At 40.3% G+C, this 18,176-nt stretch overlaps 1 protein-coding gene across 3 annotated transcripts in view; it reads left to right on the top strand.

The window, feature by feature from the left end:
• vps13b (vacuolar protein sorting 13 homolog B) overlaps positions 1 to 18,176 on the top strand; it is a 301,127-nt gene that overhangs the window by 199,168 nt on the left and 83,783 nt on the right. For all 3 annotated transcript variants that reach the window (XM_028016693.1, XM_028016692.1, XM_028016690.1), the window contains 4 exons: positions 4,098 to 4,439; positions 4,523 to 4,937; positions 5,933 to 6,070; positions 12,344 to 12,733. In XM_028016693.1, coding sequence (XP_027872494.1) covers positions 4,098 to 4,439; positions 4,523 to 4,937; positions 5,933 to 6,070; positions 12,344 to 12,733 — 1,285 coding nt within the window. The remainder of the gene's footprint in view (positions 1 to 4,097; positions 4,440 to 4,522; positions 4,938 to 5,932; positions 6,071 to 12,343; positions 12,734 to 18,176) is intronic.

Genomic DNA, 18,176 nt, shown 5'->3' with positions numbered 1-18,176 from the left:
ACTTTAATAACTAAAATTTACAGAATTATCATTTGTCATTATTGATTACTGCGCCCTCATATAGTCCCATTTCTTTTTAAAATCCGAAAAAGTTTGGTACTACATGACAAAAACTACAAAGCTTAAAATGATACAGGAGCAAAATGAGCATTAATCCGTCTGGCTGTCTCTATTAGCATCCCAAATAAAATGGAGGCCATCATAGAAAACATGGGGGGGGGATTATAATAGCTTCCAGAAGCTTTGGTGTATCCTCCATTTCTACTCTAACATCGTCAATATTTAATATATATCAGTCTGATAAATAAAATTTGGCTGATATTAACAACTGATTTTTTTCCATCTTGTTGAAATGTATCAGTGATGGTGATGCATCGCAGGATTGTGGGGAGCTTAACTGAAGCAGAGAAGCAATTATGAAGTCAGCTGTAAGGACATTTATTTCAAGATTTAAAAGGGGTAGTGAAATATTTACAATATCAGTCAATATTGGTTAGCACTCATAACAGCAATATTAATATCTAATATTGATATTGGCTGCTGTAATGGCACATTACATTACAGCAGCATTATCTTTCAGATTCTTTGACCACTCTGAAAATCTCATTCAATCACAGTGTCAGCATTCTCATATGTTAAGTGTGAAAAGGTTTCTTTAAACCTACTGGAATACATCCATATCTGCCATTTAATGCTATGTTCTCTATTCGCTACCAAAATTAGTCCTGTTGTCACCTCTAAATAATATTCCATCAACCTTTTCCTTTGTCATAAGTTCATTTCTGTGTGTATCTGTGACTTGTTTCAGACCGCAGTGAGACTATCTGGCTGTTGAAGCTACTATTAGGGCGAGAGTTATAGTCTAGTTTCTCAGTTGAGTGTATTCATTTTGTTATTTTCTTGTGACCATCACGGCTTCCTTACTGTGCTAAAACATCCAAGTTTCCATGTTCCCTGATCTTTGAACCCAAATTGCAACCCTTTTTTTTAATATTCTTCTGGAAACAATCAATCACATATGTGGTTTTTCAAACGTAAAAGTCATGTTGTCATATTTGACTGGCCTGCCAACACTGTAAACGGCTGGCATTTGGATGATGTGACATTTGCTTCCGAGTATTAGCCATCTTCCAGTCAAGCTGTTCTCAGTTACACTGACAGAAATGGGGTCAGAAGTCATACAGATGCACTCTGATGTGATTGGCACTCGGGAGACTCGTGGTTTCACACTTTGGGGATTATCCTCCATTTTCCAGAAAGTCCTGCCTAGAGACTCTGAGGGAATGATCTCATGATTGGCTTAGGTTTTTTTTTTTTTTTGTATGTGTGTGTGTGTGTGTGTCAGTATGTTTGGGTCAGGAGGGGTCATAACAATGATCAACTAGGTCCAGAGAAAGATTACATTGGGTTCTGGAAATAGTGTTTCAGTACAGCTATTATACAACAGTATAAGTAATAGTTCAGCTGGGATCCGGCCCATGGATTCGGCCAATGTTTGCATTCTAAATTTATTGCCTTCTTTAAATGAATAAATTGGCGTAGGGTTAATGTTATAGAGCTTTACAGTACCTTTTCTTTTTGAAAGACCGACTAACATAAAAAGCAAGGTATGTGCTGCTAAGTGTTCGGCCACGTTTAGAATAAATCCTATGAAGGTATGTGATTGGACTACTTGCTTGTGTGTACTTATACTAGCTGAACACGGCGTGCTGTGGCATATTTTCTCATTGTCTCTGTGCTCCTGTTTGTGTTCCCCTGAAGCCTTCTTTCTACTTTCAAGCTAAATTTAGACCAAGAATTTGCTTAGGGGGCAATTTCTTGGTGGTGGTGGTGGTTATAAAAAAAGATGGGGTATTTGTTCTAATTGTAAATGCATGTGAGCAGCTTGAGCTTGGGAAAACGACACAGAAACTTCCAGACCATCTTGCCTTTTCAGCTGACTTTTGCTCTTTTTTCCCCGATGCTGTGCGGCTTGTTTGTCCTTTCGAGACGTTTTCTTAGAGTGGATGTTTTGCCTTCGCCGAATGTCTTCTCAACTCCTTCCTTACCTCAATACAATGTTTCACTCACCTAACAAAGCACACATGGCGAAAGGTCCGGGCCTTTTTCTGCCTGCCTTTCCCCCTCCCCGTAGCTTGGAAAATCTTACATTTGTGCAGAAAAGAAGTGCACACATCCTGTCCTGATTATGGCAAGCGAAAGGAGATGGATCTGGCGTGGCCAGTCCTATGTAAGTCCGACACATGAGCGTGGTTGAGCAGAGCAGACATCCAGGCAGGCATGCTGCTGCGTTTTATATTGCTCTTGTTCTTAGCCTTTGATGACACTGTTTTGAATAGGAAATATCTAATAAGTCAAGTATTCTGTCTAATGTGCTGCCAGTTGGTTTAATATTTGCCTGGAGGTCTTGAAACACTATCTCCGCCACAGCAATAATATACATTTAAAATTCTCATTGAGTGGGAGGGAGTGAGGGAGGGAGTGATATGCAGGAAAAGAAGGGCCAGCTGAGAATATATGCTGTAATAGTAACCATATGCAGGACGGAGGAGTAGATGAGGGTGGAATAGAACGGGACACACCTTTGGTCTGCGTTCTGTAATTTGCAATTTATCAAAATCGCGCTTCAAAGACAGCAGTAGTTAATTGAAAGTGACGTGGGATCCATTATCGTGATTAAGGGAACATGGGGATTGGCCTCACAAAGGTTGTGTCAATGTTGAAAATAATGATTAATAGGCCCAAGTTATTTATTTTGTATTTTTCCTTACAACAATGCAGCTGCAGAGGGGAAGTTTAAATGATTCACTGGTTCTAAAAATCATCATTTTTGTGTATTCTTTTGTCATGGTGTCTACAATTTATTACAGGTTTCAATTTTAAAAACCTTTTTTTTTTTGTTTCCTTAAGATCTATTTTACACATTTCAGTTAATTTGGAAATCTGCACTGAGTTCAGTCTTTTTTTTTCTCCTTCCTGTTTCATCATTTCAACTTGAGAGATCTTCATAGTTTTAAGATGACATTCCTTGGTAGCATTTTCTTTGTCGCCCAAAACCCAGAAAGCCCCACGCTTTTGATTTATATCATCTGTCACTGAAAGCTTTTTATTGCCACAATGGCAGGAACCCTCTTGACAACAGTTAACTAGAGTCAAGCATAAAATCTGAACTGCTTCAAAGGCAATACCACAGTCACTTCACAAAACAATTTAATATAATGGCAGTGTGTCCCATTTTTTTGAAGACATTTTGAGTATTACAAAAAGTACAAAATGATTTTTGACCACAGAAAAAGTCCCAGGGCATGCCTTGAATACGTCTGTGGCTGTACCCTGCACTTCTTCTTTGGTTTCTTTGACTGTGGGTATTTGGTATTTGTCTTCATGAACCCACATAAGAAACAAATGTAGAAATTCTCAATGTTTCCATCAGCTTTTACACATTTTATCCAAACAAGGGTCACAAGAGGTGTGAGTCTAGACAAACTGACATTGACTGAAAGGAAAGGAGTACCTGGCTTACACAGCAAGACGGATTACCGTGGAAACTCATATCTGCTATGAAGTGTGCGGTGATGCATTCAATTCATGAGATGAAATGCTGAGCAACTATCGGTTGCAGTAGAACAGAGCCAGATGAGATTTTACAACTATTTCTGCTAAGAACTAAGAAAACCCCTTTTTTTGTTTATACAAATGCAAGAAATACCTCAACTGTATCTTTAAAAAGTTTGGAGTTATTGTGGACAGTCCAGGCGTGATAAAGGCTTATGTGGTAGTTTGTATGATTGTCTAGATCTACTATGATTGTCTACTTTCTTTCCCACTTCAGAAAATTAGAGTCAAATGTAGATACTGCAGGATGATAAGCTTAAGGAACACACCTTCATATCTGGGATCCTTATGCTCACTTATGCCACAAAGATTTCTTTACTTGTACACTAACTGCAGATGGTGAGTCACTAACACCACTTATTTTCTAAAGCTAAAAGTCAGTCTACGTCTTCAAAGATGGCTACCTCTTCATTACCTTCTGAGACGTCAGAGTCCACAAACACCCCCCCCCGCGCATCCTAATATTGCCTTTCTTTGTACAGGTAAGGAGACAAGAGCAAAAGGGAGTCCATCCAGATCCTTTAGGCAGTGGGGACTCTTCATCACGCCACAGTGGGACGGGACAGGACAGTGGCTTTGGCAGTGACAGTACCCGCATTCGCATCGTCCAAATAGAGCAGCAAAGTGGGACCAGCCATCACTGCATTGCGAGGCCTTCTCGCAAGTCCACCATCACTAAGAACCTCACTTTCATCCCTTTTGACATCTTTCTCACTGCCAGTAAGCTATCCGTTATGACCTACGCTTGTTCGAGTACCCCAAAGGCTCTCACTACATTGGTTGATACACCAAGCACACCAGAGAAGAAGGAACCTGAGGATAAGGTAACGAGAAAAGAAGATTAATTAGCTTGTAAACTGTCATAAGCACAGAGTACCAGTATTTAATCATTCTCTGTGATGTTTAGGTGGGAAAGAGCATCCTTAATCATCCTGAGATCATATCGGACTCCCCACCGGTCTCGCCTTCACCAACCCCTGATCAAACCCCAGCTGCCCAGGGTTCACTGGCTGGGCTGACTGCAGATGACATCCTGAACAGCAACACCTCTCAGCCACCTTCTCCACTCATAAAAGGAAGCTTGCTCTCACTTGACGGTCTACCCACTCCAACCCGTTCCTCGGCTCGCCAAGCCCTGGGTGTTACCATAGTGAGGCAGCCAGGGAGACGAGGGACAGGGGATCAGGTGTTGGAACCCCTGTTGTACGTGCAGCTTATGCAGCCTTCTGTTCTGCTTAGCTGCCACCATCGAAAGCAAAAGATGGAGCTGTCTGTTTTTGACGTGGCGTTGAGAGGAGTACCTTCTGACTACAAGTGCCAAGGTGAGAGAGTTTTCTCACAATCATGTCAAAATGCACCAATTAGAACTTTGCTTTGTAAAGCTTTGACCTACATATTCAGATTTTTTTCAAAGATCTGTCATATTGGAAAACATAATTATTTCATGTTAGATAAAAAAGTATTTCAGAACAAAGAATTTGCAGAATTTACTACTTAAACTGGTTGCAGTCCCTTGTATTAGGTATTTGTGTAGTTAGCATTAATTATAGTGTCTTTGTGTATTCCCTAGAAAAAGTAAATGTTTATCTAGCTGTATTTCCATTACAAATGTATGCAAAACTTTGTAGATATTTTGCTAGTGTCAAAAAAAAATAAATTGCAATGAAAATTTGCACATTTGTTCCCTCAACAAGTCATTAAAAATTATGCCGCGCCATCATCTTCCTACCATTTCCTGTCGTCTTCTTCATGTTTTCCGTCAGTAGTAACATCGGGTTGTTGATGCGAAAAAAGTCTTTCCATTGCAGTTTTGCGAAATACACTAACTTTGGTAGAGCCCAAAATAATTCCTCCTCCAAATACAAAAAAATTTTATCAAAAAACATATTTCTTCAAAATTGGTGTTTCCATACAGAGAAATTATTTTCCAATTTGTGCGACTTTAAGGTGAATGGAAATGCAACAATGTGACATTTCCAAAAGATTGGGAGCATTTCTAAATGCAGCATGTTCTTTGTCAGACAGACTGGAAGCTCAAAACAAAGCAATTTAGTTAAATTAAGTTGAGGTCTTTCTGCTATTTAAGAAGGTAACACTGAATCTGTCTCAACTCAGAAAAAGCATTCATATTGGAGAATGTTGTAAATTTTACCTTGAATGATTTAAATATAATGATTGGAAAAAACAAATGCCTCTTTAAGAATCTGACCTGCCACTTCCTTGCAAGTTCTAATCAAGCTGAACATGATCTCCACCTCAAAAAAGATTTTTTTTCCATATCCAAAAGGTTTTTTTTGGTCTGTCTTTTGTTGTCCAGATCCAGGAAAAACTCTCCCAGAGACCCTGGACTACAACGTCTGCTGGGTGCAGACGGTGTCTGCAGAGGTTGACAGTAAAACAGGTGTGCCTCCTCCTCTGCTCTGCTTTCAGATCAAAGATTTCCTCAACGGACCAGGTGAGGGTCTCACACATTTTTACCTTCTGTACATTCCTGCCAACACACTGCACCAACTTCACACTTCATCCTTTTTTAAGGAAAAAGCTGAAAAGCTGTGCAGCAGATGCATATAAACCATACTCTGGTACATCGCATCATAAACACTACAGAGAGTTAAAATAAATAACACGGAATATTTGAAGGCCATGTGCCCTACAAACCCACATTTCAAAGAGCCAAAAGCATCGACTTGCCCACAGAACCTTTCAATTCCAAGTTAAATGGGATCAAAGATTGATACACAAAGTTCCAGAACCAAAGGCCAACCCAACAGGGATTAGAATGACTCTTCTAACTGACTGTCTGGAAGTTTGTGTATATCAAGTTGTCTAAATAACACTGAGCATCTTTGGTCACAGGAAATCCGGGATGTGCTTTTCACGTTGATCCACAGGCTACTAGTTCCTGTGCGCCAAATGTGGATGTTTGCATGTGTCAAATACGCCTTCCATATACTTTGACTTGCTATTTTTAGGCTGATATGATATCCATATGAGCAGATTTTAGCAAAGCCCATTGACCTTAGGGTGTGTTTGACATCCTGCCCAAATACAACTGCAGTGAATAAACGTGCGAGTGGGTTTTTGGAGTCTCAGTGAGCGCACCCTTTTCATCCCTGCGAGGGTTTCTTGGAGAGAGTGTGTAGGCGCAGGTCATCCTTCAGCTTGCTGAGCCCTGGCCAGATGTTGCAAATACTTACACACTGTCACGGTAACTACAGACAACGCTTGACATATAGACTGTCCTTCCTCCACATTCATGCAATCATTGACAGATACTGAGCGTATTTACAGGAATGGGCTCCAGGGTGAACTCCAGGTGTTACAGATGATGGTTTTAATACAGCATTTGTTTAATAGCTCTTCCGCATGTCTCCGCTCCTTTTGTCAAGTCAGATTCTTAAGCTGTTTCTGTCCACCTGAAATCACACAACATGCATCTCTCAACAGGGCTGAGCGAACATACAGTACGGTCCAAATGTCAATGCGCCAGATGACATGAGCAGCCAAATTACAAATCCAACTTTGCCTTATTGAATAAAGTACATCAGAATTTCTGCAAGTTTTTTGTACATGACACATCAGGAGAAGCTGATACAGTTCTGGAAAAATCCCAACTGAAGTCAGTTAACTAGTAAATCCACCTGTATGTAATTAAATGTCAATACACAGACCCGTTCAATAAGTCAGATTTTTATTGGCAAGTCCATTTATTTCAGGAACTTTATCACACACTATGTACATTGACTACACACAGATGGATATTTGAAGGCCTTTATTTTTGTCAATTATGATCATTTTCTGCTTACATGTAATGAAAACATGACATTTAAAATTTTAAGATTACATCAGGCCAATTAAAAAAAACATTGTAATATAGAAATGTAGCCTTAATGGAAAGTATGTCCAACACTTGCTTGTAAATTTCCTAAAAGTACTTTTATTGACAAATTTGATTCATTGTAATGCATACTCTAATTTGTTGAATATGACTGCTGTGTCAAGGCCTCAGATTTTTAGAGAACGTTAGTGAATAAACATCATCATGAAGACCAGGGAACAGAGCAGACAGCTTGTAGAGAAGTTTAATCCTGGGTTAGGTACAGAACATCTCCCACAGGCCTTTTCAGTCAGCCTTCCTAAAACAGAAACAGTCACAGCCGCGAAGCTGGGAAAGGAGAGCATATACCTAAGAAGAAACAAAAATGTACTTTTCATGTACTTGTCATCAGCAGGACAGCGACACTGCTCAGAATTGAGGCTGCAGAAGATTTGGGATTGAGGCAAATATTAATCCATAGCCTACAGCCTACCATTAAATGACAAATCAAAGCACATTTATGTTAAAAAGGACCAGTCAAAGGCCAGACCTAGATTCAGGTAAAAGTCCGTGGAGAAAATGTAAAAGTTTAGATGTGCAGTGAAAGAGTGAAAGGTGGTTCTGCAAAACATTGACTCATTGGAGTTGCATAGAAATGCACACCACACTTTTCAGAGTTGTATACGTGCAAAAGTTTAACAACTGTGGATCTCTCTCTTTCCACTTCCACCATTTTGTTGTGTGTGCAAAGGGGCAGAAATACTGCTGCAAACTCACTGTATATATCAGCAAATACAGAAGTGATAGTTTAGAACACCAGATGAAATCTTCATGTGTAAGATTCCTTGCTCATTTTCTGGGTAATGCGTAAAATAAAACATGTGAAAAAAAAATCTTCCAGGTGTTTGACCTGTCTTAGTGGTACCGTTTAGAAGATAGTCAGTCATATTTATTCAGCGAGCACACACACAGACTAACAAGGCGGTCCCAAAAGCCTCAGACAGGATCCAGGCTCTCTGTGAGGTTGCCGCAGGTCAGGCTCTGGTGGAAATACCTAAAATTGACCACATATGCTACTGGTTCTCCTTCATCCCCTCAGCCACTTAGTCATGCAAGCACACATCCACATACACATTCTCAACTGTATGTTGTTTAGTCAGATGACTCTCTGGAGGAGATACTTACCCTCTTCAAGGATGATGGAACAAAGGAAGGACTAGATAAAGCTGTGGAAACCATTAACTCTTTGTTGTTGCTCTTTAAAGAAACCATTGATTCCTGACTTTCAGGCAGAAGAAAGCTAAGCGCCATGAATCAGGGATCAGTGGTAAAGGGCTTCAGGGGATTGGTTGTTGGAAGAAGCTAATTTAAAGATTTAGGCAACAAATTGAGAGAATAAACGGAAAAGATGTGAAGGACGTTGTTAGGAGGAAAACGTGCCATCAGCTTTTCCTTCATCTGTCCTCTTCCTTTGCAAATATCCGTGTGTGTTATGTGATGTGTATTTATCATGCTTGGCAGCGCTACTTTAATTCGACAATGCTTCACATTTGATTTATTCCAACCAGGCGCATACAGAGAGCAGACCGCCATGAGGCCACGTCTTAGTGTGTGTTTACAGCAATATGCTCTCAATTTCAGCAGCATTTATTCTGAAGGACCAATCAAAGCGCCCTTTCCAAGGATGCTGAGTGGGAAACACTTGTAACATGTGTACTGTAAACTGGATGGTGTTTTAGCTCCGACCGTCACTCAGCAGCCGCTCATCAAACACACACAGGCACACCCCAACACTCCCATAAACACAGCTCGTACAAATACACGCAAGACGGGCAGTTACAGAATTTACCACCAAATATGTGCATTATGTTGATTGAGGTTGATTGAGGTAAAATGCTTTCTCAGTATTTTCTTTTCTAACAGAAGCAGGAGTTTAATGATTGATCAGCACAGATGTGCTGTGTATTTTGTTTTTGTCATCTTCTTCACCTCAGGCCTTTGGACAGGTCAGCATCTGCTTTCTTGTCCAAAAAATAGTTTAGCAATTTGACATTTCGAAAATAAATTAGCTTAATTGGAAACACGCCAATTAAAAGAAAAATAACAGTTTTTTTGTACAACACGTTTTGTCGCAAGGATGAGCTGTTTTTTTTTTTTTGGTCTTATTGAAATTGAATTATTTTGTAAAACTCTAATGGCAACACGTTTTTCACATCACACGGGTCACGTGATCAACCAGACGTTGCGCACTGGCACAAACCACAAAGAAGACAATGACAAGAAGTTGTAGGAGGCTGATGGCAGAGCATGTTTTTTAATGACTCATCGAGTGAATAAACGTATCCACCTGTGATTTTAATTGTGTTTCTTAGTCCATGGAAACTCTGCAATTGGTAAATAGTGTTTATTTGACAGTAGCAGAATATAGACAAAGTTTTGCCCACGTTTGTAATGGAAACACAGCTAGTGTGTGACTCCTGGAGGTAACCACTCCCCCCTAGGAGGCCAAAGGTCAGCCATCTCTCTATGAACACAGAGCAGCTGATAGATTAGCTAGAACAAATTGGAGCCATCACTCTGGTGTGTCTCTGCTTCCCAACAAGTAGTTCATGATAATCCTGTAAGTTACTGTATATGCAAGCATATACAGTAACCCCCCCCACACACACACACACACACACACACACACACATACACCCCTTTTTGCAGAGGTGTATGCTTGTGTGTTTATGTTTCTGTCAGACCCTGACGTTCTACTTTCTTCAGCAGTAATAGATGCTGACAACTGAGAAGGGCCAGTGTATGATTCCCTACAGCCTGTTCAAATTAAAGGGTTGTCTTTAAAGATATGTGAACACCAACACATCTTTCTACCTTCAGTCTGTGTTTCTCTGTTCAGAGTCTCAAGCCTGAAATATTGGGTTATGTTATGCTGGAAGTCAGTATAAGTCACTTCTTACTGCTACTAAAGTTCTCACCTCTTAGTGGTGGCAGAAGTAAAGCTGTACAGAGATATACTGTATATGTGGGTATTTTCAATATACAGAATATAAACATCATTCCAACTTGAATTATCTTCCATGAATTTTTATTTGGTATAAAGTATAAAATTAATAAAACATATATTTAAAAACAATGTAGAGTGGTGCAGTCACTCTGCTCTCAGGTGAATTTCAGATGGGTCAAACAGGCAATAAATCACTTACTATCACCCTTAAGCAGCCTGGGGTTGGGGCAGTTGGGTGCTTTTTTTTAAAGGTGGGGCAGAAAGGAACTTAGGAAAGGAGGGCAACCAATAATCAGAAGCAGGCCTCAATGTATAGTGAGTCAAGGCTGCTCTGGCCCTGACTGGGTGATCAGAGACATATTTATGTGGTTAGAGAGAGTTGATTAGGTGGCTGCTCAAGGAAAAGTAAGAGATTAAAAAAAACTGGACTAGAAAAGAACCAGAATATGAAAAAAGACATAAAAGCAGGACAGAGGAGGAGAGGAAGGTGAGCAGAGGAACCTATAAAGCTGCACATAAACAGTTAATTTCACCGCTGGAAATGTTTCAATACAATTTACAAATATGGAGCCACTTCACAACAAATGTCATCTCAAGGCACTTTACAAAAAAACAAAAGCATTGCAATATTATTTGTAGTAAAACTGGTCATGTGCAGGACTTTGCCCTGCAGATTCCACCAAATATGAATTCACTGGCTTTTGGCAGCCATCCTTTCACCACTTCCACTGAAATAAATTAGATGGATTTCAGTTTTTCTTCTCTTTTTGTGTGCGTAAGTAAAGTGTGTGTGTGCTTGTGTGTGTCTGTATGTGTGGCACCTTTGGCTGTGCTGCAGTGTGCACCTTCCCTGGGTTGGAGTCGGACAGAAGGTTTAAACCCCTCAAAACTGCTTAAACGCCGGTTCCTTTGACGAGAGCAACAAAAACAGCTGCGCTTGCTTTCGTCCGCTTCCCCTCTCCCATCATCATAACCAAGTGGAAAAACGTGCTAATGGAAGCGGTGCAAAGCGGCATCGGGTTAATTCCTGCGCCTCCGTAAATTCCAGTCAAGTGTTTTTGAGGGCGAAGAGAAGGATAGAGCAGCGTCTGATTTACGTAGAAGGCAGGAAGAAGATATTTTCTCCTGCCGTTCGGCGCTGCCACGTTAGGATGTTACAGTGAGGCAGCCAGGAACTCTGCGTGTGTATGTGCTGGGTTCAGCTCAGCATGCCAACTCGTTGCATGCGGACTTTGTGATCGGAGAAGAGAAGAGCTCAAAGTTTGTTTTACAAGACTTCCCATGGGTTAGATAGCTTTAGATCTGTTCAGAGAGACACTCATGAAGCCTGCCTTGTCTTAAACCCCCCAGATGGATTGTGACCAATTTATTGTGGCTTTTCCAAATTTGAAGGGAAGGTTGTAAACAGCAAGGCCCCCCGCCAATAGTGGATTTATGCTATTTCTGTTCCTACTTTTACAAACTTTAAAGGGAACTGCTTTTACACACACACACACAAAAAACAGTCAAATGGCTTATCATTAGATTGTTTGCAAGTCATTTGAAACTTCAATAGTCTCCTGGTCTATTTCAGGAGATGTTTATATGTGGTAAAAAAAAAAGTCCCTTTTTTTCCCAAATTGAAAGAGCACAAGAGATTTGTTTATTACTGAGAGAACATCTTTTTATTACCTTCCCAAAAGCTTCGCTCTCTGTGCTTCCTGGTGGGATTTTTTTTCAGGACTCAGCAGCACATCATGAACACAAATCAGGTTGAACACAAATGGGCTTCTCTGAATAGTGCCTGATCAGAAGCTGTCCTTGGAAATAAAAAAGTTTATTTGCAATGCTATTTCAATTTAATTTTGTTTTACAGGATTTCCTTTTCGCTAAGCCTGCTTTGTTTTTTTCCCGTTTCTTTTCAGCGGAGCTAAACGTGGAGCTGTGTCGTCCCCTGAAAATCAGTCCCACTCTGATGAAAATGGAGCAGGCCAAAGCCTACCTGCAGAAGGTCCTGCCAAACTACACATGGGAAAGCTCCAGCAAAACACCGTCTGCCTTCTCCACTCCTCACTCGTCTCCAAAAAAGTCAGAACAGCGAGCCTTTCCCCCCCGATTAGATCCACACCACGAAGCATCAGCCCTGGGTAGAGCTAGCCCGGCCACATCTCTGACCTTCCACAAAGTCTCACTGCACACAGCACAAATTGTCGTAGTCATGGAGACAGAGGCCTGTCCAATGAAGCCCAGCGTTACGGTATCTGTGTCGGCTATGACGTCGTGTCTCACGATGAAGACAGGGCCTCGGATAGACGGTAAGTAAAAAACATGTTTTATCGCTTTTTCAGTCAAAGCAACAAAGCCTAAAGTAACTCCTGGTTTTAACTTTATTAAAAATGGAACTGTGTAACTCAGGGCTGCCCAAAGTGTTGTTCATGCACGTTTGAGAAATCCTTTAATCTCCCACGGCAACCATTAGGCCGTGGGAGTCCTCCCAGGCAAAACACCTGGGTGGACCTAGCCCCGCCTTCAAGGATGAAGCTCCTCCTCTGAGCTGCAATTTCCAAGCTTCTGCTTCACAGAGTAGCCCTCGCCTGCACTCGCCCTCTCAGCTCCTTCAGACTAGCCAGCAGCAATTAGCAAACACCTGGTGGAACTGCATATCTGCTGAGCTCATTATGGAGCTACTGCTCAGTGAAACACTGGTAAAAAAAAAATGTAAAGGCTTAATAGAGGAGCCATGTTGTGATGACTTCCTGAAGGCAAGGGAAAAAGTGTTTCTTAAAGAGGCAGAGACCCAATTTCAAGGCGTTAAATTACAAAATCAAATTTTTTAAAGTCATATTTGATGTATGTAGCATTTTTATAACAACTTGGGTAACTAGCTACTTGATTGTGACATATATAATTAGTCAACAAACCAGCCAGTCCTGAAATTATCCTAAACACATCAAGGATATCGAAGGAAAGTTCTTGATTAGATTAGAATGAAAACATTTTCCAAACCAACAAAAAAGAAAGCGAGAAAAGTTCTAAACTTGTACACCTTTGTTTTATGAAGGACTGTTTTCAGGATCTATAAGAAATTGTTATTTTCTACTTTGTTCCTTGGAACTATTGCATGTTTAAAATTAAATGAAAGATCTACTATAAAATAAACACTGTGGCTCTCTGAGTGTTTTCAGCTTGGTGATTTTGACCCACGGTGCAATAAGTTTGGACACCCCTGATCTAACCTCTTTGGTGTGATCTGCTTTATTCTGTCTGAATAAACTGCTTCAGTAATAGTCTTGAAACGGGGAGGACTGGAAAACAACCTCACCTCATACGTCAGAGTCGATCATTTCCGAGTAGCGCGCTCAGTAATGCATTAAACTAAGCCTATGCATGTACCGTTTTAGTGTTGTGTCACTCATCTAGTAAGCAGATTAAGTTTCGGAGCCAACAGGAACCCTTCCAGGCCCTTAAAGCATCCTCCCTCACACAGGGTTTGATAGCACACAGCTGTATACAACCTCTCAAGCAAAAAGCCATTAGTTTCTAATATGTCTGTCTGCGTTTAGTTGAGAGTTGTCTCTTGTGAATCTTTGTTAATCAGCAGAGTAGCATGAGTTCAAACTTTCCTCTTGTTATTTTTGTTTTCTAAAGAATGTTTGATGTGTAATCTTGCTGGGAAGATTCAACGTTCTGTCCTTGACTCAGAAAAAAAGATCAGAAAGCAATCTCCAGTAATGCTTTCAGTATTTTCTGGAATATTCATGTTTTTTTTGTTTTGTTTTGTTTTTTTGTTGTTTTTTTTTAAAAGCATGTTCTTGCCAAAGCCATCCTCAGCCAAAAACAAGGTTCGTCTGTAAACTGTAACGTGAGATATTTGTGTTAGTGTTGGATCTCAGCTTGTTGGTGGACTGTGTGGATTTGATTACATTGGTGTGGGGTGTGTTAGGATCTCAGAGAGAGCTTTCCGTGCATTAATGTCGGCGTGTGTGAGAGGAAGATGTTTGTTTTGTGTTGGGACGAACCTCTGGCTTCATCAGCGCTGCTATCCAGAAGGCATCACCGTGTTTCCATTATGACAATCAGAACTTAATGCTAACGTAAATGAAAAAGCATCCAGTTTCGCAGTCGCCGCCGGGTGTGAGGCTGCTTGCTGCAGCAAATCACCAAGGATTTCTCATTTCTTGGCATGTCTTTCAAATTGAACAGTACGTAGAAATAGAAGCATAAAAGGAGGAATACCGAGCCGACATGCTACATGTAGTAGATAACAAGAAACAGTCTGCTTCATCATTTTTGCAAGAAGATGCTTTATACCTCAGTGCTGCTGAGCAAAACATCTCTGGGTTTTTTTGGGGTTTTTTTTCCTAGGGGTTCAAGGACAGAGCTGGAGCAGGGCTCTTTTAAGAGCCTGCATCTGTTTTACAGATGTTGTTAATATAGGGTTACTCCAGATAAAATGATTGTCAAAAATGTTAATTAAAACCTCAAACAATTTGCAGTTTGTTTACTCAAATCTGCATAACTGCACAGTGACACAATAGCCGGTGCTGCTGAGCTGTTCTGATTTCCACCAGCCTTTCAGCTGTCATCTGTTTTTAAAATGGTGATGGTAAAAAAAAAGAAGAAGAAAAAAGAAAATACAGTTGGGTTTGAATTGTTTTTATTCCGAGCAGTGAAAAGCATTATAGACACTACTCTGCTGACATGAAAGCAGCATGAAATCATCTCCTCTGATGTAAATTTAATCGGTTTACGGCTTTTGCTCTCTTTTGCTCCAGTAGTACTTTTCAAAGTGCTTTGATTTGTGGAGAGTGGAGACAGAATGAACTATATTTTTATGTATATTGTTTGTTTCCATCCCTGCAATATAAAAGGAGTCACTTCTGCTAAAGATTTTCCACGTTACCCAGAAACCATGTTTATTACCATCACCAGCATCATTCCCCTGGCTCTCGTTTAACGTCCTGGTTGTTACAGCTAAAAAGAAAGATTAAGTGACTTTCTGACTTCTGGATAATATGTCTAACTTACCCAGAAGCCACATGGTCCCTTACAAACTAGGGCTAAGACTAAACAATTCTTGCTTTTCTTACAGCACTCTATTCACCTTAAGCTATGTAGATTGAACCACATCAAGATTGAGGGGTGACTGGCGTCATGTCGTTTTGTGTCTTCCATCTTTGTATCTAAAATGAAACAGGTCGTCGACAGTGTCAGTGTATCCGTTGTAGTAGCCACAGACCAAAGGTGCAAATAGCTTCTATTCCCTTTCACATTTTGTCACATTACAAGCTCAAACTTTGTCTTTTATTTGAAGTGTGTGTAATAAACCAAAACAATGTATGCCATTGTTGTGAGGCAGAAGGAAAAATATTCTTTTCAAATTTTTTTTTTACAAGTAAAAATCTCAAAATGTTTGGCATTCATTTCCATACCAACCCCATTTACTCTGACAGCCCATAATTAGATACATTACAACGGAGTGCCTTCAGAAGTCTCCTAATTGGTAAATATAGTTTAGCTGTAATATCAGTATAAATCCAACTGTTGTGTGTGCAGATTTGGTAGAGAACACCCAAATCATGGAAAAAGCTTTTTTGTACTGTAAATTAGGGTTTCATTATAAAAAAACATATTCCAATTAGTGGTTGGACTGGATTAGCGTTTTGAATTGAGTTAATTGCAGGGCCTGTAACTAATAAATTAACACGTATCAACAACATAATCAACATTCTGAAATGAAAAATCCTTTTTGCAGCTAAATTATTGAATAAATAGACATATGAGCTCATTAACAAAGACATTTGCATTCAATCTGTTTTTAAGTCAATTAACTGTCCAATTTGTGCAAAGTGCTGTTATACTCATTCAACTGTCTAGTGTTTCACAGTGTTTCAAAAATTCCTGAGTATTCATGGAGCTACTTTGAAACGTATTAATACAAATGTTCCGGCTCGGCACGGAAAAAAAAGAAAAAAACTAGAGTAGTTGCATTAAAATCTATGTAATTAACTAATTGAAACAAGTGAGTTAAAGTCCCAGCCCTAGTAAGAATTAATTTCTGAGACACTGTAGATATCTGACAAATATATAGCTTAGTTCCCGTGAGGGCTTCGACAAATAATGGTTCCAGATTTACTGGCATCAAAGAAGACAAACTGTCTCCAATTACACAGCCTGATCTCTGGTGACAATAGATGTATCTGCTGACTTTTAGCCTCAACTGCACCAACTCCATCACTCACCACTCATTCTGCTCCGTTACTAAAAGAAAAAAAAAGAAAAAAAAATTATACCTGGGTTTTTCTTTCCAGAGATAAAGGTCAGGATTCTGTTCACTAAGGTTGAGCCTTTGAGCTGGCGTAATAAGTCAGCTGGAAGTACCCCCCTGAGAGGGGCTGTACACGAGATGTTGGACAGAAGAATGGAATACCACGACTGCTTCTGCTGTTGTTTCTCTGCTGGTCTTTAATGCCAAACTCAGACTAATGGGCCAGATATTGAACAGGTATCAGGGTTATGTTTTTGTTTAAGGCCAAACAAAAAAACAGACAAAACAAAAGGAAGTGATGCGACAATAATTCAAAGGGTGTTTTATAAGTAGTTGGTGAAAATAAAAGGTTTAATGAATGAATTGGATGATGAGAAAGGTTGTCTGAAAATAGAATAGATGAGCTACTGAGGGACATAACTCAGGATAAAAGAAGCTGGAGGATAGAAAAGAGAGAGGGCTGGATGAACGACAACATGAGATTTGCTGTAATACAGGATGGACATTGAAACAGAATACCGCTCTATGTGATCAGTACGCAGAGTCTCTCTGTTTCTGTCGTTTCAATCACCCCATTCCAACCTGGCTTCATCAGCAATCCCCCCAACCCCCTCGCCTCCCGTGAAACATCTGGGGCTCTGTACCTGGGTTAGCAGCCCTTCAGCCAGGGGACAAGATGGAGAGAGCGGGGATTAGGTTGACAGTGAGGTGTGTTACCAGATCCTGTGTTAATGAAAAGCAAGTGGAAGCCCTGCATTCCTAGCTCCATCCGTGGCTCACCACTCCCTAAGGTAGGGGGGCATTTATAGTTCAACAGAAGAGAGGAGGAGGGTGGGCAAAAGAGGGAGAACAGATGTCCATGAAACGGGACCCTCCCTAATCTCTCAGCTCTCTTTCTTACCGTGCCCCTGACTTCCTTTAAAACACACACATACACACACGCCCACTGATGTTGGTGCATGGTATTGGGGAAACACACGTGTGCAAAACTTTTTCCTTAGTTATTTGCTTCTGTGGACCCCCTGTTGGTCATTTTAAATCTTCTTTTTGTGAATGACACAGAAGACACTTAATATGTGTCGTCTTTTTTTATTATTATTTCCCAAACCACTTTTTGAAGTTATGATCATATGATTGCTTTGCTGAAAGGAACATTCTCTCAGGCTTTAGTTGATGTATTGGTTCTAATCATCTAGAGAAGGTAAATCATCTGAGGGCAACTACTTGTTCTCAAAGCACCATTGCACATCAAGGCATTTTGATCCACACAACTAAAGCTCACTGTATATTTTCTCTCTTATTGGAGCATCGGTCTGATGCTTGGTTTGAACTTCACCATGCAGTCCTAACTATGCCTATCAGATGTGTTGAGTTGCTGCCATTTGATTGGCTAATTTGCTGATTAAGCGTTTGAACAATGAAGTGTGTGTTGCAGCTGGAGACGTGAGTTTGGATTAGGTTCACAGAGCTTTATGTTTATGCATTTGGCA

Source organism: Xiphophorus couchianus, chromosome 5, assembly GCF_001444195.1.
Source record: "Xiphophorus couchianus chromosome 5, X_couchianus-1.0, whole genome shotgun sequence".
Classification (NCBI taxonomy): domain Eukaryota; kingdom Metazoa; phylum Chordata; class Actinopteri; order Cyprinodontiformes; family Poeciliidae; genus Xiphophorus; species Xiphophorus couchianus.
This window is presented reverse-complemented; position numbering and strand designations above follow the sequence as displayed.